General features: G+C 23.0%; 2 protein-coding genes across 3 annotated transcripts in view; one reads left to right on the top strand and one right to left on the bottom strand.

The window, feature by feature from the left end:
* The first annotated feature begins 6,935 nt into the window (after nt 1-6,935).
* Nucleotides 6,936-10,300, top strand: Pect (phosphoethanolamine cytidylyltransferase). Its single transcript, XM_011505563.1, has 7 exons — nt 6,936-6,966; nt 7,342-7,388; nt 7,743-7,880; nt 8,028-8,207; nt 8,352-8,778; nt 8,895-9,115; nt 10,234-10,300. The coding sequence occupies exons 1-7, from the start codon at nt 6,961-6,963 to the stop codon at nt 10,298-10,300; spliced, it is 1,086 nt and encodes a 361-aa protein (XP_011503865.1). The 5' UTR covers nt 6,936-6,960.
* Nucleotides 10,301-14,721: 4,421 nt separating this feature from the next.
* LOC105366944 (uncharacterized) overlaps nt 14,722-24,197 on the bottom strand; it is a 20,134-nt gene continuing 10,658 nt past the window's right edge. Inside the window, exons 2-6 of one of the 2 annotated variants that reach the window (XM_011505556.1) lie at nt 16,831-17,018; nt 16,274-16,410; nt 15,571-16,033; nt 15,186-15,363; nt 14,722-14,998 (exon numbers count right to left, since the gene is read on the bottom strand). In XM_011505556.1, the coding sequence (XP_011503858.1) occupies nt 14,757-14,998; nt 15,186-15,363; nt 15,571-16,033; nt 16,274-16,410; nt 16,831-17,018 (1,208 nt within the window). In that variant the 3' untranslated portion in view covers nt 14,722-14,756. Of the gene's footprint in view, nt 14,999-15,185; nt 15,364-15,570; nt 16,034-16,273; nt 16,411-16,830; nt 17,089-24,197 lie in introns of both variants that reach the window. The other variant, XM_011505555.1, reaches the window with a different exon arrangement.

Raw genomic sequence — 24,197 nt, 5'->3', positions numbered from 1 at the left:
TTAGTAAATATTTAATTGTTTAACAGGAATCTACAAACATATAAGCATTGATAATTTATGAATTAATCTTCGTATTTTATATATCGCGATATTTATTCGTAATTTAAAAATTGCTTGTTTTATTGATATAATGAAACTATCTTATTGTTTATTTTAACATTCATCTATCAATTTTTTCCTTTTCTTAAAGTATTTATTTTAAATATATATTCTTATCAATATAACTTTTGAGTTATACAACTGATATATTTGGTATAAGAAATTTTAATTAATATTTAAATACAAATAATTGATTCATGTTATTAATCTTTCAATACTAAAAAATTCAATATAGACGAATAATTGTTTGAATATTAACATAAATAAATAATTTTTGTAATAACAAACACTCCACTTGTCGTCGACAAAATGTACTCATGCTTGGAAGCGCAATGATTTATATCCTACTGTAAAAGTTCCTCATTGTTACAACATGGAAAGTTTGAAGGTATACTTTCATATAGGTGGAAATTACTTGATTATTAAAAAGATTAAGTAGAGAGTATGAAGTTCAGAAGAGAACAGATAGAAAACGTTCGTGTTAATTTAAATGATTATTGCAAAATTAATACTGATTTTATAAAATCTGATTATTTCGGTTATTTTCCTCTTTTTTCTGTGTGTATTAAGAGAAAGTAATATTTCTAATATTTGATAAAATATAATTTTTTGAAAAAATGATTTGTACATTTACATTAGATTTTTCATATCATAAATACTAACTAAATTAATTGTAGACGGTAAGAATTTTAATTCGAATTTACATAAACTACGTTTTCATAGGTACAAAAATAAATAATAGGTATTGATATTCATTAATAAATGTATTTTCTATACTTTGCTTACACTAAACTTATATAAAGAAAATTTATTTAAATCTTTCAAGTTACAGAACAATAGTTTTTATACCAATAATGGTGTCCAATGAATTTACTTGAAATCTGTACAGATGCGCGTAGATGCATTTGAATATAAGTATTAGGTAATTGATGTTCTACCTAGATTAAAATAAAAAATCAAACAATTGAAATATATGCATAAAATAACTTAAATATTTTTAAATATATATATTGATAGAAAAAATTATTAAATTTTGAAAGGATATTTATTTTTTATATTTCTTTCGATAATTCAGAAAAAGATACAATTCAATTTTTAAATGTACTCTGCTTTGATTGTAATTAAATTATAATCTCTAATATAAATATAAATTTCAATATCAATAGATTTTTTGTTAAAAACAATAAATATTAATTTTAATAGAACAAGTGCATAATAAATATAAATAAAATTTTTTTAAAACATTGCATATAAGTATTAGAAATATTTTTAAAGTTTTATGTATTAAATGAATTCAATTTTGTCGAAGATGAACTAAATTAGATTATTAAATAAATTTTTACAAGTTATAAATTATGATATAATAAAATTCAGTACAATGTACTTAGATATTTTATTTGATATATTGTATGTTCTAATTATTATTCTATTAATATATAAATGATTTATTAAACTAAGTAATAAATTTAAATATCGTGAATTATAAAATATTTATTTACACATCAGAATATGGAGTGTGAAACAGCTCAGAATTTGAAGATCTACACATAGAGTAGCATATTTTTATATTAATTAATATTATGCTGCAAATTTTATTACCACAAATAATAATTACTGTATTCAGAGTTTTGTACTTTTTGTTTCGTTCGATATTACTCATTTAAAAATTTGTTTTTCTGTTTTCTTTTGAATTGTTAATGAACTATGAGTTCACCCAAGCTTAGCCTATGTGACAAACAATTTTTATTTCTCTCAAGAATCATCAAATAATAATAAAAGTTGAAAGTTTTTATTTAAATGTACTTTATTTAAAAATGTATTCATCTTTTTATTGTAATATTCTATTGATTGTATTTACAAACATATTTTTATTAAAATTTCTTTATAAATGTATAGATTAATTGAAAAGCGAAATTATAATTTTTATTCATTTCGTTTATTTTAGATTATAAATATAAGATTTTTTGTTCATCAGTGAAATATTTTACTTTATTCTAGAATATTTAAATATTTTTATAATAGAGCAAAAAAAAATTTCTAAAATTTTTATTGAAATTTCATATATTTCATACATTTATTTCCACCAATAAAGTTTTTATACATTAATCTGAATTAGAATCTTTTTATATTAATTTTTCTTATTTTAATATATATTATTTGTGTAATAGTATACTTTACTGTTACTTAATATGTAATAAATATTTCACTATTCGTACAGCTACGTTTTGTCCAATAAGATAACATTAATTTATAATATATGCAGGCCTAAATGAGGAAGAATATTTTATTCATCACCATTTTATTTTTTGTAATTTACAGTTTTATTGCATAAGTTTTAAAAACAATTTTAATATACTATTATTTATTTAATACAATAATTTGATTTATTTATTATTTTACTAATCTTTCAATTTAACTTTTACTGCTTTGATTTTTGAAAGGCCATGACTGTAAGTTTTATGTCGAATATATATATATATAAAGTGATTTCATTATTTTTTAAATACAGTTATATTTTTATTTCAGTTGAGTTTAATCTTTGTGACTAAAATATTTAAGAATACCTACACGTTTAAAAAAATTAATTATTATCAAATAACTAAAATAATGTGTTCTAAGAATTCTTAAATTATATATTATATTGTGAAATTTTAATTCATTGGTATTAAACATATTTATTTTTTAATTTTTATTATTCATAAATTATCATAAATTTTTTTATGATATTGTTTATCATATAATTGAATTGGAATAAAAATTGAAATTCTACTTAATTTTTTTATTAATTCTTATTAACATTTTTAGTATCAATTTTGTACATCAAAGACATTTATGTAAAAAATATAGATCCATATAATTTTATAATTATTATGCTGTTATGTTATATGTTTTTATTTATATTTTCGTACTTTATATTATTTTATCTCTTTTATGATGTTTTGTATTTAATAAAAGATAATATTATTTAACATACTGGGCTAATCGAGATTATTATAACAAAGAAACAGTCATTTATTATAACAGACAACAGTCAATATCAAAAGTGATAGTGTATGGTATGGTTGAAAAGAAGAGGATAATGAAAATCAATTTAATACCGAAAGTAATGGGAATTGTAATTTTTAAAATAATTCCTCTAAATTTCTTTAAAGTCATCAAACTATTGAACTATTGCTGAAGTCTAGATATAATAAAAATATCTTACAGTCATTTAGAAACTATTTTTATCAACCAAATCTTAATATAAATAATCATAGTCCTTGTGTTAATGCATATATATTAGATAATGAAATTATGGTAAAAGGAAGTAATCTTCCCTTTCAAATATTTACTTTCATGGTTTTCCAGATTATGTATTAAAAGAAATATGTAGATAAGGTTTTGGAGAACTCACATATATATAAGTGTGGTATAATGATTATTTGTAATTATTAATTTTATTAGTAAGTAATTTAATTTATAATTATAATTTTTACAATAATCAGTTTCTTTTATAAAACTATATAATATATTTTTTTGTATTCGAATAATGTTCTTGTAATATAATAAATATTCTATTCTATTAATGTAGTAATCTATTTAATTAATGTAATTAATTGATATATGTAACTTTGAATATATTTAGTCATTATTACTTATATTGCATATATTATATATTTTTTTCAGTTTAATTTTCTACCATTTATTTAACGATTTAACTGTATAATTTAAGTAAATATGCATTATGTAGAGGGCTTTAAAATGAATTAATTAAAAATTTTAGAGAATGGAAATCATCAATGTATGGCTGGGATTTATTATATGAGTAAAAATAAATTCATATGATTTACAGTACTTAGGTTTTTTAATACAAAACAAGCACATATTATTACTTTTATATTATCCATTTGGAATTCCAGCCACCAGTATGTTCACAGATCACGGTGGGTGGATTAGACCGTACCACCGGTGTAATGGTGGGGGGGGGTAATGCATCAATTGAGAGTAAACACAATTGGTTTTAGTGACCTTTATTTAAGCAGTTGTTACAGTGATGGTGTTACTGATTGTAGTGAGAATTGTTGAGTTTGTAGTAATTAGGCAGTTGACCATTAGGTTGGAACGTTGTCTGGGAGTGCAAGTCTAAAAGTGGGAAAAGAGGCGTGCATGCTGACTCATGCTGCCCAACACCCGCGCTCTGATTGGACACAAAAACGGAGAAGGGATCCCAGGTGAAAACCATTGTCAGTAATGTATTTAAGAGAGACAATTTCGAGATTTAATTACTCTCGATAGAGTTCTTAGTCAATTAGGAAGTAAATTTCCTACGCGTAAGTAAAGACCATACGTAACACGTCCTCCAAGAAAGGAGACGTACAAAGCAGTTATTAGAGTCTATTGAACATTTACCAGTTGAAGTCCTCATCAAAGCAGGAGCAGAAAAGTCTCTCGACTGAGTCTACGATTAGTCTTCGTAAGTAGTATCAACTACTTCAATAATCAAAACTAACATATAAGATTCAGAATATAAAGTCATAATCGAGCATCCATAAGGAATTGAGGCCCTCTCAAAGGAGAACTCGGTACGAAATAACATACAGCATTCGTCTCCAAGACTTCGCGCCAATTTATGCGAACCTTGCCGATCTACCCTCACCTTAGCTCGAGTCCGGCGCTGATGAATCTACTCTTCGCGCCACTCATTGCTTACTAGCAGACGCAACACGTAGAAGTTTCTTTCACGATGTAAGAACCCTACCAATTCTTATTTCCCAAGGACAACTAATGTAGTACGCCAATACCAAGGAGTATGGTACGCTTGCTACGACCCGAGTATAATCTCAACTAACAACCGTTGCGTATGTTGCGTCCACATTACCATCCATAACCTCAACTAAGCACGTGCTCACACGAACAGCGCGAGTGTCGACGAACCAATCTTCGCGTCATTCAGCGCTCATATTCGAACCATCACGCTGCAGTATATGAGTGTATGTTTGCCACAGCAAACGCAATTATCCCCAACAAGACTTGAACAATTGATAACAGTAATACCAGTCAACGCCCTGTAATTGGACAATAATAGAATAAACAGCATACAAACCAGATATATTTACATTAAATTTATTATAATATCCCTTCCACTTTGACCTTACATCGCTATCACACAACATCCCGTGGTCTCTGACTTGTCAACGGCATCAATTTGTATCCCTTGAACCGGTCTTGATAAAACGAGCCGGAATAGCGAATATATTTTGTACATATTGACAAGAAAATAATCGTACATATAAGCAAAAACTATGGCTAAGATAGTAAAAGTTATTTAGCCTATAAACAATAATTTAAGTCACAGTGTATTAATATTCAATTGTACTATTTTTAAGTAAATAATGACATCTACTATAATAAAATAAATTACAATTTCACAATAGTCATAGTGTATAACCAGCAAACACGTTTGTAAATAGCTTTAATAATTAAATGTTTAAAAAAAAGATAGTATCGTGTGCAAAAGGATTTTAAAATTGATATAGTATTCTATAAAACAGAGTTTTATTTTTAATTATTTTCTAAAACATATATTTTAAATAATTTATATTATATTAATTATAAAACAATAAAATAATCTTAATGTTATAATTCATAATATTCTATATTAATAACTAAGATTTTATTTAATTTAATATGATAATTTAAATACATATATTGAAAAAGCAATCGTAGATAAACAAAGAGATATATTATCATATAAACATGATAGAGTTAATTTTCGTTTAAAATAAAATTAAAACAATATATTCTATATTATGTGAATTTGGAATGTTAACGCGATGAAATAGTGAAAAGAATTAGACAATATTTGAATTAAATATCATTAGATAAGAAACAATTGTAGATTTTAATGCTTTTAGAATGAATATTGTAGTTTCGATTTCAATTTGTTACGATTTGAGTTAGAAGTCCGAGTTCAATTTCACTCTCACTACTTCTAGTCACTAATTATTCTATAATTTTAATGGATAAAATATATGGTAATCCATTATAATTACAGTATTTGGTGTACAACAATCTAAATTCATCCCTTATTTTTTCCTAATCTTATTATTTTCATGAAGTAGCAATCTCAACCAACAACAATTATTTTATGGAATAATTGAATTAAGAATACATTTTTTGGTGTATCTTAAATGAAGTTCAAAGTATTTTATCCCCCTTCTTTTTAGTTCCGTGAACCACACTATTATGTTTGACGAAATAATGAAAGTAGACGATATAAGAATTCAATTACGGTGTTGATAATTCAATTATATGATTATACATTTTAGATTATTAATCGAGAAGGTTCATAATTTATTCTTAATTTGAGTAGATGATATATATATATATATTTAATATATTATAATATATTTATTTATATAATATAAATTATGAACCTTCTCGATTAATATCTAAAATGTATAATCATATAATTGAATTATCAACACCGTAATTGAATTCTTATACCGTCTACTATATCTATATAATAAATAATACAATCATTATTTTTTGTAAAAATATTTAAAACTTCATTTTATATAGTTTTTAAATTTTTATTTTTTATAAACGACATTCAATTATTTCATTCTCAACATTTTATTTTACTCAGATAATAATTAATTAAATTTTTTCTAAATAATATGAAACTCAACTTTTATGAAATATTAAAATATGTTTTTCATGTAATAAAACAATGATTATTAAATTTTATGGACTTCTAATAAAAATGCGAATTTTGTACAAGAAATGATAGAATTTTTATTGTAAATACTAAAGAACCAAATTCAATGACTGGTCAATTATTAAAGTGGAATTTTTAAATAATGAATTAGCTTAATAATTATGATAGTCAATAAGATAAATATTTATCAAAATTTTTAATAATATATTACATTTATTTAATTTTTTTATTTTTATTTATATAAAAATTGAAAGTTCGTACTCCTGTAACGATTGTAATTTATTTCGTGGTAGCTAAATTTTTTCCTCGAGACTTGTCATATTATGTTATATGGATATAATAGTGTGTTCGTTAATTGTAATAGAATTTTGGATGAGTTATATATGCTTTTACTTATATTTTTATCCTTTTATTCAATTCTACTTTTTGAATTAGTGTTTACATTATATTTAAATTTATTCAATTTTTTTAACAACAAATTATTTTATATCTTTTTTTAAATAAATTTGTATCTATTGAAATATATTTTTGTTTTTGTTTAGGTAATGTCAAAAGAACGGAAAGAAATTCGTGTTTGGTGTGATGGATGGTAAATTCGATAATAAGGTTCTTTATTAATTATTAGATTATTAACCAGACATATGCATCATTATTATATATATATATATATATATATATATATATTATTCATTAAATGTTTCTATTTCAATTACTTTAAGTACGTTATATTTATTTTGTTTTTGTATAAATATAATTAAAAAATTTTTTTAATGTGCAAATATTAAAAATTGAATATATTACTTTTATTGTAAATCCAAAATTAAATAATCAATTTTTTCAAGCTGTATCAACTTCTTTTTTTTTAATATTTTTAATTATAAACAAAAAAAAAATAGATCATAAAATATGAATTTTAGATATTAATCAAATTTTGCCTCTATAGTTACGATATGGTTCATTTTGGTCATGCAAATTCTTTGCGCCAAGCAAAAGCTCTTGGTGATTATCTTGTTGTGGGAGTTCATACCGATAAAGAAATTACTAAGCATAAGGGACCGCCTGTTTTCACACAAGAAGAAAGGTATACATTTTTATATTCATTATAGTGTGATTTATTTTTAATACTTATATTTTAAGTGTCGATATTAAAATTTTGACATAAATAAAACTATTCTTAAGAAAATATTAATTAGCAATGTATAAAATATAATTTAGTCATAATTTATAGATACAAAATGGTTCGAGGTATTAAATGGGTGGATGAAGTTGTAGAAGGTGCACCTTATGTAACAACATTAGAAACATTGGATAAATATAGTTGTGATTTCTGTGTCCACGGTGATGATATTACAATGACAGCAGATGGTATTGATACATATCATCTTGTTAAAGATGCTGGGCGGTATGGGTAAGTATTTATGGAATTTTATAACATTAACCGTTCATAATTAATAGTAAGTTTTTACCTTTTTATATATTATATTAAATATAATTAATCTTTTTATATAAATACTTTTAGACTATTATTTAATACTTTTTTATTTTAATTTAGTGAAGTTCAAAGAACAGCTGGAGTTTCAACAACTGATCTTGTGGGACGTATGTTATTAATGACAAGACAACATTTTAGACAGGGTGAAAGTGAATATAGTGTAGATAGAGAACCTAGTAAAAGTATGGGACAAGACAGACAAGCACGTAGTCCATGGACTGGATGTTCACAGTTTTTACCTACAACACAGAAAATTATACAATTTAGCGATGGAAAAAGTCCTCAATTGAATGATAAAATTGTTTATGTTGCTGGTGCCTTTGATTTATTTCATGTTGGACATTTAGATTTTTTAGAAGTTGCTAAAAAAGAAGGAGATTACTTAATTGTTGGTTTACATACAGATCCTGCTGTTAATCGATATAAATATGGAAATTATCCAATAATGAATCTTCATGAAAGAGTTCTTAGTGTGTTAGCATGCAAAGTAAGTATTAAATATTTCAATATTTATAATAAATAAAATTATTTGAAAATTAAGTAATGTAATGAAATGGATTATAAAAATTTTAAGTAATTTGTGTAAAAAATCACTCTTTTTAGTATGTGAATGAAGTTGTAATAGGAGCTCCCTATGAAGTTACTAAAGAACTAATGGAACATTTCAATGTGGCAGTTGTATGTCATGGACAAACTCGAATAATGCCTTGTGAAAATGGAGCAGATCCTTATGCAGAACCTAAAAGACAAAATAAATTTAAATTATTAAATAGTAGTAATGATATGACAACAGAAAAAATTGTTGAGCGGATAATCCTACACAGGTATAATAAATTCTATAGTATCAAATAAAAAATGTTTTATTTAAAAATGAATTTACAATCCAATTTTACTAATATTAACTTATTATATGTACAAATAAAAGATAATATTAATAAATTTTATTATTTTATTCATTTATAGTGTTCTAAAGTCAAATTTATAATAATTATAAAGTGAATATTATTTTATTTTTTAATACTATAATTTATATTATACAATATTTTAACATTTTTAAGTCTTTTTATATATAAATGTAATTATCTCAATTAAATCTTTATTTAGATTATTAATTTTATAAGTTTTTAATTATTTTAATATTAAATTTGTCTAATTTTAAATATGTATTAAATATAATGTATGTATGTTAATTACATGTATGCTAAATGTAATGTATGCACTTAATATATTTTTCATAAAAAAATTATATCTATTATATTAATAATTTAAATATAATAAATTATATTTCTTAATTACATTTATTGTCTTCGTGTAACTATTTTTTGAAATTTAAAATTTTTATTCGTTTAAATATATTTTGAAATACAAAAGTTTAACTTAATTAATGAGTTATGATATTATTTAATATTTGCTTATATTTTTAATAAGCAATTATGAAAAACTTGAATAACCAACAACATTAATAGAAATTTATATATTATCTTTTTTAACTATAATAGATATAATTTTTTAACTTTGAATGTTTGTACTTTATCTTAATTTGTGTATATCAAATTTTCTATGTATTATTAAAATTATATTTTATCTGTGAAGATTTTTAATTTTAATATTTATAATTTAGTTTATATAATATATTTTCAAATTGATATTCATATTGTACTTAATTTTATTTTAATTTATTAAATTATTCTTGTTTTATAAAATTAATAATATATTGTAATTATTACAAGTCAAAATCATGAAATTCATAAATCTGGGAGATATTTTGTAAATAAATAATAAAAGGAAGATTACTATATTGTATAGAAGTGAAATTGTTCCTTTTTTGGTATATTTTATAATTTATTATACATAAATGAAAAGAAGTATTTTAATAAAAATACAGGAATGAAATAGCTTATAGATAAGTAATATAACATGTTGACAGAGTTTATAATTACAGATTGGAATACGAAGATAGGAATTCAAAAAAGGAAAGAAAGGAAATTGCATCTTACATTGCATCTTAAAGCTTTTGTTGAAATGCAAATTGCGAAAACGGAATAATTTGTAGTTGAAAAACATGGTACTATTAATGTAAATAATTTATTGACATATATATGTCTGTATCAACGAGTTTTATTTGAAAATATTTATATAATAAAAAAAAATTTATACAACTTATCTAAAAACTAGGACAACGTTAATTTACATACTTGTATTCTAATTCTTAAATTACATGAAATTATACAATTATGTTGATTTGATTAAAATTTATACAAATTCATAATGTAAGATAATTTTCAAATTTGATTTTTTAATCTTTATTATATCTTTAGTATTTAGTTAGTGTTAATGCATGATTTTATTCACTTTTCATTAGTATTCTTGCAAAACAATTATTTGTGAAATTACTTTTTATCAATTAATTTTTTTTTAATATTTGATTCTATATGAAAATTAATTAAATTTTGAATACTTATTTAATCAGTTTTCATTTATTATAAATGGTTGCTGTACTATCTAATATAAACTGTTACATATATATTCTATATAATACATATATTATATATTACATATTATATATTACATATATAATCTAATATATAAAAATGTGATAAATCGAAAGATTTTTAATATTTAGATTCAGGTTAGAATCTCTAATAATTTGGTACAGGTGCAAACTATGAGGATAAGCAAATACTATTGATTTTTGTAAATATGTGCAGAGCACATAAGTTGTTTTAACTTCAGTTATTTATTTAATTTATTGCTTTTCATTAATGGATGTGAAAGTGTGCCGTTTCACCAAGTGCTTATAAATACAATGGTACTGATTGTAAATTATACGATATATAATTAATATATATATTTTTTAAATTTTATCTTTATTTTGTTGAAGATTATAATGTTAAACACTGAATACATTTTCATTAAGTAAAAATAAAAATAATGATGTAAAATACAAAATATATGTTTAAAAATATAAATTTATATATAAAACTGAACTAATAAATAAGTATTTTAAGTTTATACTTATATACAGATATTTGTTTAAATGGGTTCATTATATATATATATATATATATATATATATATATATTATTGTGAAAACTATGTCAATTACAAATAAATTGGTTTTCTTATAGCTATATAGCTATGTAAATTGTTAATATTTTAGGTATAGTTTTGTGTAGTAAAATTAATTTTTGTAAAATGTATGATTAGAAAAACGTGAAATATAAATATATTAAATTTAATAAATAATATCCTAATTTATTATTTGATATATTAAAAATGTTATTGAAATGTTAATTTATTAACATATTCAATTTGAACATATAATAATTGATAAACATTTCATGCCTAATATACAAAATTCGATGTACTTTTATTCATTTAAAGAAATTTTAATTTAAAAACAATTATAAAATCGATTAAAAAATAATACCAATTAATTTTAGTATTACTTGTCATACAAATATTAATTTTATTTATTATAAGTTATATTCAAATCATTTCTAATACAATTTAATTGTTTTAAAATAACAGTAAGAAATTTATATAAATTTATTTAGTATTTATTTATTATATATTATATTTATATTTATTTATTTAGTATATAAGTATTAATTAATAATAAATTTATAACTATAGAATATTGTTTTATTTAGTTCAAACTCAAAAGTACACAATTAATTGTGTTTAATATTTTATTTCATAATAATTATTAATATTTTTCTAAATATCTCAAAATAAATGTTTGAGAATTGAATATTTAACAGTAATATTAAAATTTAATATTAGCCAATGAATAATATACTTTTATAACAATATTAGAAAGCCGCTGACCTATCAATGTGTGAAAATTGCGTGTGATATAAATATATTTGGATATCGGTAGTGTACATAGATTTGTATTTTGTGTTGTTTCTCTACAGAGCATGAAATGAATCCCTTAATGTGCATTAATCTGAATTTCATACAATGTTGGATTAATTAAAAAGCTACATCTATGTGACTTTTACGAAAGTTGTACTATTGTTAACTCATGGTTCAAACTATTAAAACCTATATAAGTTGCTTTCATTGCAAATTGAACTCAAACTTGTGGCGAAAGAAAAAAACGAAATTATATTTAAATGACCATGATTCAAGATTAATCGCTTCTCATATATACTATATGCCAATAAGTTCATCGTAATTTTAAGTTTTTTTATGCTTATATGTCATTTAACATGTTTATTCCTTTCGGTTTAATGGACATTTCCGTACTTGGTCAAATTAATATTTTTTTTTTTATTATTTTGTAGTTTAGTATTTGTATTCTTTTGCTATTTTATGTTATTATGTGGTTAGAAATGTATATATCAAATTTTTAATTAAATATGTTCAATTGTATTAAAATTTAGAAATTACAAACTAACACTTGCTTAATTTTCTAATTTTGTCAGTATCTCACTAACAATAGTAATTGATTTGCCGAATCAAAGAATTCAGCAAATCAGAAAATGAGCTGATGAAATACACGAATACAGTTTTCCTTTCGATAATTGCTTATTAAAATAAAAATTAAAATAAATTAAATAATTGTAATTCAATTCAGATAATGAATATTGAGTGGTTAATATTATATTGACATGGTGCAATAAATGTTGCGTACAAAATAGTATTATTCACAAACTAAGAACGCAGTGGATTGAATAGCTTTTGTTACTGACAAAGTTAAGAAAATAAGAGCACATATCACTTAAAGATAATTAGATTAATAAATGTGAAACATGTGATAACTTAAGAAAATTAAATTTTAGTAAACCAGAGAGTTATCGGTTAATGTGACAAAATTTAAAATAACATTATTTTTAATATATAAGTTTTTGAACAAATACTTTAAAATTTGAAATTTAAAACAAAAGATATATATACTTTCAAGTATTAAAAATAAAAAAAATATTTCTTGAAATTACAAGTATACAAATTTACAAGTTTATGCTATAAATATTTTTATGTACATAATATAGTTAATTTTAATATAATTTAGTTAATATAAATAACTTTAATATTATTTAAAACAAGTAATAAATATTCATTGCAAAAACTAAGGTTTTTAAAGTAAATTAAATTTATTTTTGTTTGAATAAAATTATATAATAAATTGTAATAGATTATATAATAATTTAATTGATGAAAAATATTCATATTGAATACTTTTGATATATTTTTAATATGTTTAAAATAATTTTTTTAATATTTTCATATATATTTAAGATTATTTTTGTTATAAAATATACTCTTATTAATTACATTCGAATTATAAATTTCTTTTTTTCAATTATTTAAATTTTATATATTTTTGACACGTCATATTATTAAATTAAAGAGTTTGAATATTTTACAAATATATTTGTTTTTGTTTTATTATTCTGTTATATCTGTAAAATTGATATAGAAGTTTTAAAATACAATTTATAATAATTCATATATTGCAATAATTAATTAATGATAAATTAATAAAATAAAAAATGCCATTCATGAAACTTAAATTGAAATTATACTACTTACAACGTCTATAAACTATAAAAAATTATTAATTAATCAAAAAGAAAAACAAATTATAAACACACACACACGCACATATATATATATATATATATATTAAATTTATTTAATATACACATAATATATATATATATATATAATATATATATATATATATATATAATTAATATATAAGTAAATAAAATGTAAATATAAATTTTTAACTGAATTATAGTACATTATTTGAAATATAATTTTTATAAATAATTAATATTCATTAATAATATAATAAAATATATGAATGAAACCATTTTGAAAATAAAAAATAAGTTGTTTTAATAATTATACTTTTTAAATAAATTAAAATAATTAATCAAATAACCGTATTATGTATATCATTAGTTAATTCCTCTCTATATTAACTAAAACTAATTTTTAAATCAGTTTACTTTATGTGATGTTTTAGATTTTTACAATTAGATTAAAGAACATTTTTCTTAATACTGTTATACATTGTTAAGTTTGATTCGATACTTTACTATTACTTATTTTTTCAGGATTATTTTACATAGTTTTTTTTTACTTTTTTAGATATCTTTCTTAGATACCACAGTAAAAATAAATCTTTGTTTATACTGTAATAAGTTTCTTGGAATGTACATCATTTTATTGCAAAATAAATGGAATGAATTTTATATATTAAGTTTATTTGGTAGAATCAATGACAATAAATTATATATTAAAATGTAAAAGATTGGTTCAGATTCAATAGATTAAATGAAAAATTTGTATTCTACATTTAACATTTTATTTTATATATTTTATCATTTATTAATTTAATTACTGTTTATATTTATTAGAGAATTAAATAGTTAATATTAAAATTAGTATTATATTTATTGTAATATTAAATTTAATTAAATTTCTTTTTCTATGTGTGTAAAAGAATTATTGTAATGTTATGCGACCTGAGTAATTCTGATTTGCATCATACTTCCTTGTTTGATCTGTCATGATATTATTAATTGATTTATTTTGTGCAGGTATTAAAATATTTAAGTTGTGAAGTCGGAATGTTAAATAGCACAACATTAATGCCAGTAAGATAAGTAAGCTGCCAAGCCCAGTTGCTACATATAAGAAATTTTCACAGTTACCTTCCATGTTGGATGTAACTCTGTCATGTAAATCTGAAAATTGATCATTTAATGTTATTGTATTAGAACCTGATAAGAGGCTTTTTCTTTTATACCATTGTATTCATTTTAAAAAATACTATAATCAAATATTTGTTTATCCATATTAAATATAACTATTTAATTATTTAATTTTATAAGTTTTAGTTATTAATACTATAAGATCTCATTTCATACTTACTATCTGTCATAGTAACAGTGTATTTAATGTATTCTTTAAATTCTGTTGTGGGCATTGAGTTATTATATTTTATTTGCTGTATGTTTGGATAATACTTTGTAATATTATCTTGAGTTTGTATTATTCTCTTTCTTCTTTTTCCATGACCTGATGGTTCAAAAAGGTCAAAACAAAAGTCCTGCAAAATAAAAATAAATTGCTATCCATATAATAGTTTTAAAATAAATTTGTTTAAATAATAATGTATCATGTAAGAAGTTAATATTTTCAAATATCAACATTTAACGTTTTTGTATATTATAATTATATATAAAATTAAAATATCAATGTTGTTACATAATATGAACAAATAGTTGAAAAAATAAAAATAGTATAAAAAAAATACCGGTTGACAATCTTGGGCTTCCATACAGGCTTTGATTTGCGAGTGGATCCAAAGAGTGGACTTATCCCTTATCGAGCTCAAGAGAAAAGCCTCAAAATCAAGGAAAATTTCATTATTTTTACCATGATAGCGTGACGGCTGATGAGGTATAATGGAAGCAAAATCACGGTTTCTACATCCATCTTCGACCAAAATGACACTACCTAATGCATGGGGTTGATTTGGGTCCGGACTAACTGTGACTTCGAGAAGTTTTATGTAACTCCAAGCACTTTCAGGATTAATGCGTGTGCGTAATTGCAATTTTGTGCCAATTGGTACTGCTTGATCCACTGCTTGAGACATAACAAAACTGGTAGATGTGTCTGATATGTTATCATTTGCTTCACGGTATAGTGCTACTTCATACTCTAGATGTCCTGGGGTTTCTTCTACAATACCTGACACTCTTGCACCATGTGGGCTAAATTAATATTTTTATTACTTCATCTTCTCTTCAATTATTATTTTTTTTATAATTTTATAATATTTATAAATCTAAATAAAAAAAGTATTTTTATTTTATTGAAGAAAGAAAAATATTTAAAAGCGAATATTTAATACATATTCGATAAATATAATATATGTAAAAGATAATTTTCTTTCTTTGTGTTTTAATAGTATTTATACATAATGAAAGAGTTAAAATTGTAGTAGTACTCACAATGTTCCGGCAAATCCTGCAGCTTTATGGCGTAGGAGTGTTGGTTCTGGTGGACGGCACATTAATATCAATTCTTGATCAGCAAGCATGACAACACCAGGGAATGTTGGAAACCATATTCTTATATGTATGAAACCCTACTCAGAATTTATACAATCTTATGAATTAATTGTATATAATTAAAATAAAATAAAATTGTTAGTATGTGTAAATAAACATCTCTCTCTTTCTATACATGTATATATATATATATTTATTTATTATATAAATATACTATATATATAATAAATAATTTATATATATAATAATAAATTAAACTTTTTTGTGCACGTACGCGTTTAACAGAGAATTAAATAAAAGAATTATGAATTACGAATATAGAAATTTTATATTTTTTATGTTTGTCTACAATATACACACTAAATATTAAAAATTATTTAAGAATATTGTATATAAAGATAAGAAAAATATTAATATTTTCATTTCCATGTAAAAAAGATCACTAGTAAATAAAAACTGCTATAACAAATAAAATGTATAAGGATGTTACCGCTCACATTTCGTTTAATTATTCCACAGCGAGTAAAATCCGTTACTTTCAGAAAATAATTATCTTCTTGTGGATCATTTATGTCAGGTCTAATTTGGCATTGAATATCAAGAAGCGGATCGGCAGTTCTATCGTCCGCAAAAAGGGGATCTCCGCGAAAACCATTTGGACGCTTAATTTTCGCAGTAAGTAAATCTATGGATGAATTGGCTCTACTACATTGTATATCTGATACTTCATAGTTTTGTGCAATAATAACACCTATCTATGAATGAAAATACCAACCAGTTTTGCATTAAAATATGGGTTATTTTTAACTATAGTCAATATTGCTAATAGATTTTCTAAGTTTATACATTAGTATTAAATATCAGCAATTAAGATTAATAATTATTGTATTTAAATATAATTATTTAACAAAAATTAACAAAAACATTATAATTTATTTATCCAAATCAAATTGGTACATTCACAAAAATACCAATATTTGTTTAAAATATTATTTTTTAATTTTTTAAATAACTGTAGATATATTTAATTGTTAAAACCATTCTTATTGATTTTCAAAAGATTATAAATTATCGATTCATATACTAATTGATTTATAAACTAATAATATTATATGATAATTATAATAACAAAAAAATAAATATTTTTAATTTTCTAATAATCGTTATTTCTTAGAAATCATGGTTAAAATATTAATGAAATTGATATTATACGGAGTAAGAATCCGGAGTATCGGGAAATATTTTGTGTAATAATAATTAGTATTTTTAAATGTGTTTCTTATTATTAAATATCATTCTATACTTATTATTTTTAGATATTAATTTAATAAATATTAATGTATTATTTTTCAATCTATATTTTTATAATTCAAAGTAGATGTAATAGTAATTAAGCATTTTGTTTGCTTATTAATTAAGATTTCCGATTATATAACTGCGTAAAATAATTGAGTTGGAATTTCCTAAATTTCTTTAATGTGTGAATAAAACATAAATCATACGTATGATGAAATTAAAAATATTTAATTCGTGTTCTATAAATAAATTTATCTACCCAAGCCTATTATAATTTTGTGTTAGTACATTTATACAGAATAGTAGCTCCATGCCTCTTGCGAATAGCTTTAAGCAAAATTATTTAACTATTTATATAAATATCTTGTTCAATATAGTATTATATTAAATAAAAATATCCCGTGTAAAAAGTGTTTTCATTATATTATAATTCTTTGATTTTATCCTGTTTTTATTCAAACAAAGTCTGAATTCTTTTAAAAGTATTATTCTTAATAGCATATATGAAAATAATTAGTAATGAAAAATGAAACTAAAAAAATTATCTATTTATTAGTTAAACAATATTCAGGAATGTAATTATTGTTTATAATAAACTTAAAATACATTTTTTAATTATAATTAATGTTTTTTGAATATTTACAATGTAACAATAGTTACATATAAATATGTTAATTATTAAAAAAAGAATATTTATCAGTTACGTCATAACTATTACGATAATGGATTTCAATATTATTTTTAAATAATTACTTATTCAATTTTTTTTTATAATTAATAATTAAAAATAAAGAGTTATTTATGTTAGTATTATCTTGAATCACGTATTTTTTTTAATTAATTTTTTTTTACTGTATTTATATACAAAAATATTTAAATATTCTAAAACTATTCTATCAATTGTGAAATATAAGTATAAATCTATAGAAAATATTTGTTTAACGCAATTTAATGAGCTATATTGGCTAATTCATAATTTATATAGGTTTATCAAAACTATTTAGCTATATAAAAACATTTCTGTCAGTAATAAATAAAATTTTAATAGTTTCGAGTAGTTGAAATTCGCAGTATTAAATTATTAATATACAAAATTCTAGAATTTAATAATATAATAATGTTACGTATAAATTAAGTTAATGAAGTATAAAAATATTTTAGAATGCAATTAGGAGTTTTAAATTATTTTAAGCGTATCTAAAAATGTTAAATATAACAATAATAATTTATTGTAATATAATATAATATAATAGAGAGTGAAATTATATTTAAACCTTTTATTTTATATTATTAATTATATCAAATAATTTTACTGCTTTTCAAATAATTTTAAGTGAATCATTAATAAGTGAGCAATTAATTATAATCATATTTATGACATATTCAAATAAATAATCACGAATTAATAACTGTAATAATATTTTAGTAATAATAATTTTTTTTAATATTAATTTTTTTCAAAAGTACAACTATTATATAGATAATAAACAGTTAAAAGAAGGAGAAAATTTTAACTTTAAAAAGTTAATGGTATTTATTTATGTATTCAAATATGAAAAATTAAATAAAAATAATAGATATTTTTAAAATATATCGATAAACATATCAATAAAATTTTAAATTATGAGGTTTTAAATAATAGATTTTAATAAAATCATAATCTAGCACTAAATGAATATGGAATATAGATGTATAAATTGTAACGTTAAAAAGTATCACTAAAAACAATTAAATTAAATTTTGCATAGTAAGAAAAAGGATAAAATTTATTAGTAAATCTGTAATAAATAATATAGTTAAATTGTTAGATTGGTAGAAAGAAGAGTGGATGATGAGAGGGAGAGAAATAACCAAAAGATTTACAGACCGCGTGAAATTCAATGATAAGAATTTTCCACATGATGTTATATAAATCACAAATCTAGTCAGTATCCAGATACTCTTTTACACAGAATTGCTTTATTAATTTTAATTGTAGTTCAGGATCAGTTAAGACGAACTGCTTTAGAATTAAAATCTTCCTCATGAAAGAATATTTTGTATGCAAAACTGAAAAAGAAGGAAAGGTAGTTATAGTTCAAACAAAAATCCATTTAAAAAGTACAGTTAATACACGGTCAGTGCTTCAGTTAATAGCTATCATGAACTTCTCAGATTTGCTCGAACCTTCGATAATTTGAGTTAGCTTTAGTACATGTAACTGTTTTTATTAAAATATTTACTATTTTGTTGTTCTATTTTATTTAATTATTCAAACACTTAAAAATAAAATAAAATATTGTGTATAGTTTATTATATTCCAAAAGCTGTTTGATCAAACGTTTTTTCTTAAAATATTTTTTATTGTTCACATTCATTAATTTCTTTTTCTGAAAATAAAAAAATTTGTAAAGCACAGACGTTGAAATTAATTATTTGTTTTCTACCGTAATGGTCTTATTTTTAGTAATATTTTTAATATTAAATAGAAATATTGTTTAAAATTTCAATAAAAACTTTGTATCTTTGTTGTTTTTCAAAAGACGTGTATTTTTAGAATTGATAAAGATACTATTTTACTTATTTTATCAAACACTAGCAAAACCCAAACGCTGAATTATATATTTTTAACTTACTTTAAAATAACTTTATATTGTAAAATTTTATATTGTAACAATTGTATTACAAGAAATTTATTAGCTGTAGTAATATGGGCAATGAATATCAATGCGGCAACGTTTGAATTTTATTTATTTAAAGGTTATTATAATAATAAATACATATTGAAAGTAGTTGATATAGTGAGCGCTATACTATATTTAGATCAGAATAGATATAAAATAGATTTATAGTTTTAAATATTTCATATAAATAATTGTAAAAAATATTAATTTTATTTAACGTTATTCTTAGTATTTTGTTTTAAATATAATTTATAGAAAATATATAAATTAAAGAATAATTTATAACTATGTGATTTTAATTAAAAATTGATAAACTGAAAGGCTTTAGTTTCATGGTCTTTCCATACAAAAATATAATTATATATTAAAATTGAATGGGCTTTTTCTATTATTTATATTAATTAAATATATCTATTTTATATAATATAATATAATATACAATTAAATATATCTAGATATATTTGATATTGGATAAGTAATGAAATAAACATTGTTTTAATTAAACATAAATAAATATACATATATATTCTGTAAAATTCACTTATAAAAAAATATATACAAAATAATAAAATAATGTGAATGAATACAAAAAATACGAATATTAAAATTATATTTATAATAGAAAAAGTTGAATAAATATAATAAAATTTTAAACTTAATAATTCAATATTTTGCTAATCTTTTTTATTTAAATAATATTAATATTTATAATATTATAAACCTTACATTTTAGTTGCTTTTTTTAATGATTGTACTTACCAGTATATTAGTTTATTTAACAAAGTATATAATTTAATATATAATTTACTTTTAATTTAATGTTTTAATTATACTAGGTTAGCATAGAAAAATAAACCTTTTAATGAAATTGTATTGCTTGTATAACGATTGATGAAGCCACATTATGAAATAATTATCATTAATTTAAACAAAGCTTGGTAAAGTACAACACTTAATATTATTAATCCAATAAATGGTATAATCTCGAAAAAACTTTTAGCCTAATTACTGTTGTGTGCGACTTATTTTAATCTTGAATTATCAATACAGCCTATTTGTCGTATTAATTATGTGCAGTTTAAAGAAAGAAATTTAAATATTTTCTTTTTTTTTATTAGCTTTAGACTTACTAAGGTCCTTTCATACTTTTAATTTTTTAAATCAGACATTTAGAAGACTATTGACGTAAAAGAAGCATGTTCAAATTTTACAAATTTGGGTTTTATATTGTGACTATATTGTATTCTATATTACATTATATTATACGGGCTGCTTCTCTTTAAATTATATTTGTTATTCATTTTATCATATATTTTATAATTAAAGTAAGAAAATCTTTTTAATTAATATCTGATTCTTTTTAAAATTGAAAGAGCATATATTGTTGCACTTTGTTCGAGATTGCGAGAAAAGTTTCTTACCACGACTTCCCACGGTCGCTGGTTACTTGAGACGGTCAATACATCTGGAAAACTCCAGTGAATAGTTAGCTTATTTATTCTTGCTTATCTAAAAACGTGCTCATACTTTTCCGGTGTAGTCAAACTAATTCGTTATTTACTGCCAAGAAGACGTAAATTCTGAAAGAGTATCAGATATACGTAAACTATCGAGTACAAACATTTCCTAAATTTCACTGCGACCCAAAACCCCGTACGTACGACAACAAGCAATAGGCGTATGTGCGCACTCGGCCTTTTGGGACAATACTTGCATTGTTCCTAATTACATTCCTAATTACGCGGCATCAAGTCGATCGCGTCAGAAAATCGACTACGCCCAAGAGGACTCTTCATCTTGCCAAGTTCCAGGAAAGGGAGAGGTGACCAATAGTAAAGGCTCCCCACTTCCGACACTTTCCCGATTAGCATATTCGGGACTGAGCCCGGAAGGAAGTGGAAATGAAGGCGTGCATAATCCATCGTGCTGCCCAAGGTCAACCTCTGATTGGATAACTGAAAGAAGAAGGGGTCCCAAGTGGAACTGGGTCAGCGAACTATTTAAGAAGGACAATGCAATGTACCACCACTTATTCCTATTCTTATTCTTCTCCTGATTGAAAGGATAAGTCACGACTTACTCTCACGGAGGAGGACCAGAGACAAAGTCGTTCAGCTGAGTCTAGTAAACTGTCTTTCTACGACTATGAATCAATATACAGTTAAAGTTGATCTCATCAAGCTTTAGATAGCATAGGTTCTGAGATTCTTGTAATTTCAGCTGGAGACAAGAAAGAATTTAAGAGCTGCAATTATTGGAAGGGAACTTCACATCAAGCGAAAGAAGAGAGACTGGGAACATCACACTACAACTGCAAGTAAGTCCATATCGCTAGTGCTGATTCTTCATCTCTCGACCTTATTCTGAACACGGACAGCTGATAGTCCGACTACAGAAGCTTCTCATGCATGCTCTAAGGGCAAGACCAGCTGTTGACGCCACACATTCGCTTTCATTTCCTCCAACAATCAGCGATTCGCGCCACACTGGTGGCGCACATTTTCTCTAAGGATCAGCTGTTGATGCCACACAGTGGCTTTTTATTTCCTTTAACCTCTAATTTAGGCACCTGCTCACTTACACGGCCCATTATTCAGAGGCAACTGCAACACATGTTGAGTTGAAACACGACTAAGATTGTAGTGTTCGGTCAGAGCACAACAAACGATCATAATCTCTCAAGTGATAATATTCAATAGATTATAACCTATTTCTTTTCACAGTAAATCCTAATCTCACCAGTTGCATGCAGAGAATAAGGAATTGATCATCCTCCAGTTCTCCAATAAAAGTATATCTCAACGCCACATGTTTATTAAGAAATATAAGGGTCATTTGTAATCTCATCATGGTTAATTATCCCAACTTGGAAATAAATTGAAATAAATGGAATAAACACCAGTAAAAATCAAACGTATTAATTATTGAAACAGTGCATTAACCCTTATTTCTTTTTACTTCATTTTATTATTTTTCATTTTCTCATAGATAGACAATTTTTTTACAGTTTATAATTTGAAGATCAAAGTTGTCAGAAAATATTCATTCATAGATGAATCTAACTTCTATCTATAATGTGTTAAAATCATTTAATACTGTATTTTAAATGGAAATTGAATATACTGTATTACTCTAAAATTTATTTTATTAAACTACATCGTTACTATTCTTAGATAAAATATAATATATATATTTTATTCATAATAAGAAGATTTTTATTTATATTTAAAAATGTATTGAATTACATATAAAATTTTTTAAATTATTAATAATATTAAAAATTAAAAAATTTAGAATGCGTATACAATTAAAATATAGTTAAGATTTTAAACAGATTTAAAACAGATACATAATGTTTATATATATACATAAAATGCAATAAAATATGGTTAAAATAAATATATCAAATAAGTATTTCATTATAATTAAATTTAGAATAAAATAATTTAACAATTTCTATTGCATCCTGTTCGGGATTGAAGCAGTTCCATGAATTTCAAACAAAAGAAAGGTCATATACGCAGTCCGGCGTACCGCATGTGCGCTTAGACTGACCGCGCGTGCAGCAAGGCTGACTACCATGTGCGCCTAGGCTGATCCGCACGTGCGGACCGAGGCGGGTACTCGAGAAAGATGTTTACAAACAAAACTCGGCAAGTCCGAGCAAGTTTACGATTTGAAATATTATTTACTGCCAGCACTCACAAAAAAGGGACGCCTTCGAAACTTCTAGAAGCTTCGTTTTCTCACGCCAAAGGAAAATTTCTGGAAGGGACGCGCATCGACACTGTTGCCGGCGCTGAAGACGCCGCATGCACATTTAAGCGCAACGCGCCATGAGGCGACGCTCATTCGTAACATCACTCCGCTCTCAATCAAGCGTAACTGCCGGTCATAGTATACTG

Source organism: Ceratosolen solmsi, unplaced genomic scaffold (assembly GCF_000503995.2).
Source record: "Ceratosolen solmsi marchali unplaced genomic scaffold, CerSol_1.0 scaffold69, whole genome shotgun sequence".
Classification (NCBI taxonomy): Eukaryota; Metazoa; Arthropoda; class Insecta; order Hymenoptera; family Agaonidae; genus Ceratosolen; species Ceratosolen solmsi.
This window is presented reverse-complemented; position numbering and strand designations above follow the sequence as displayed.

Bases quoted from the DNA above. Each gene is read 5' to 3' on its own strand.
- Pect (XM_011505563.1), top strand. The intron at 8,208-8,351 runs GTAAGTATTTAT...ATTTTAATTTAG, and splicing joins AAAGATGCTGGGCGGTATGG to TGAAGTTCAAAGAACAGCTG. The intron at 9,116-10,233 runs GTATAATAAATT...TTATAATTACAG, and splicing joins GAGCGGATAATCCTACACAG to ATTGGAATACGAAGATAGGA.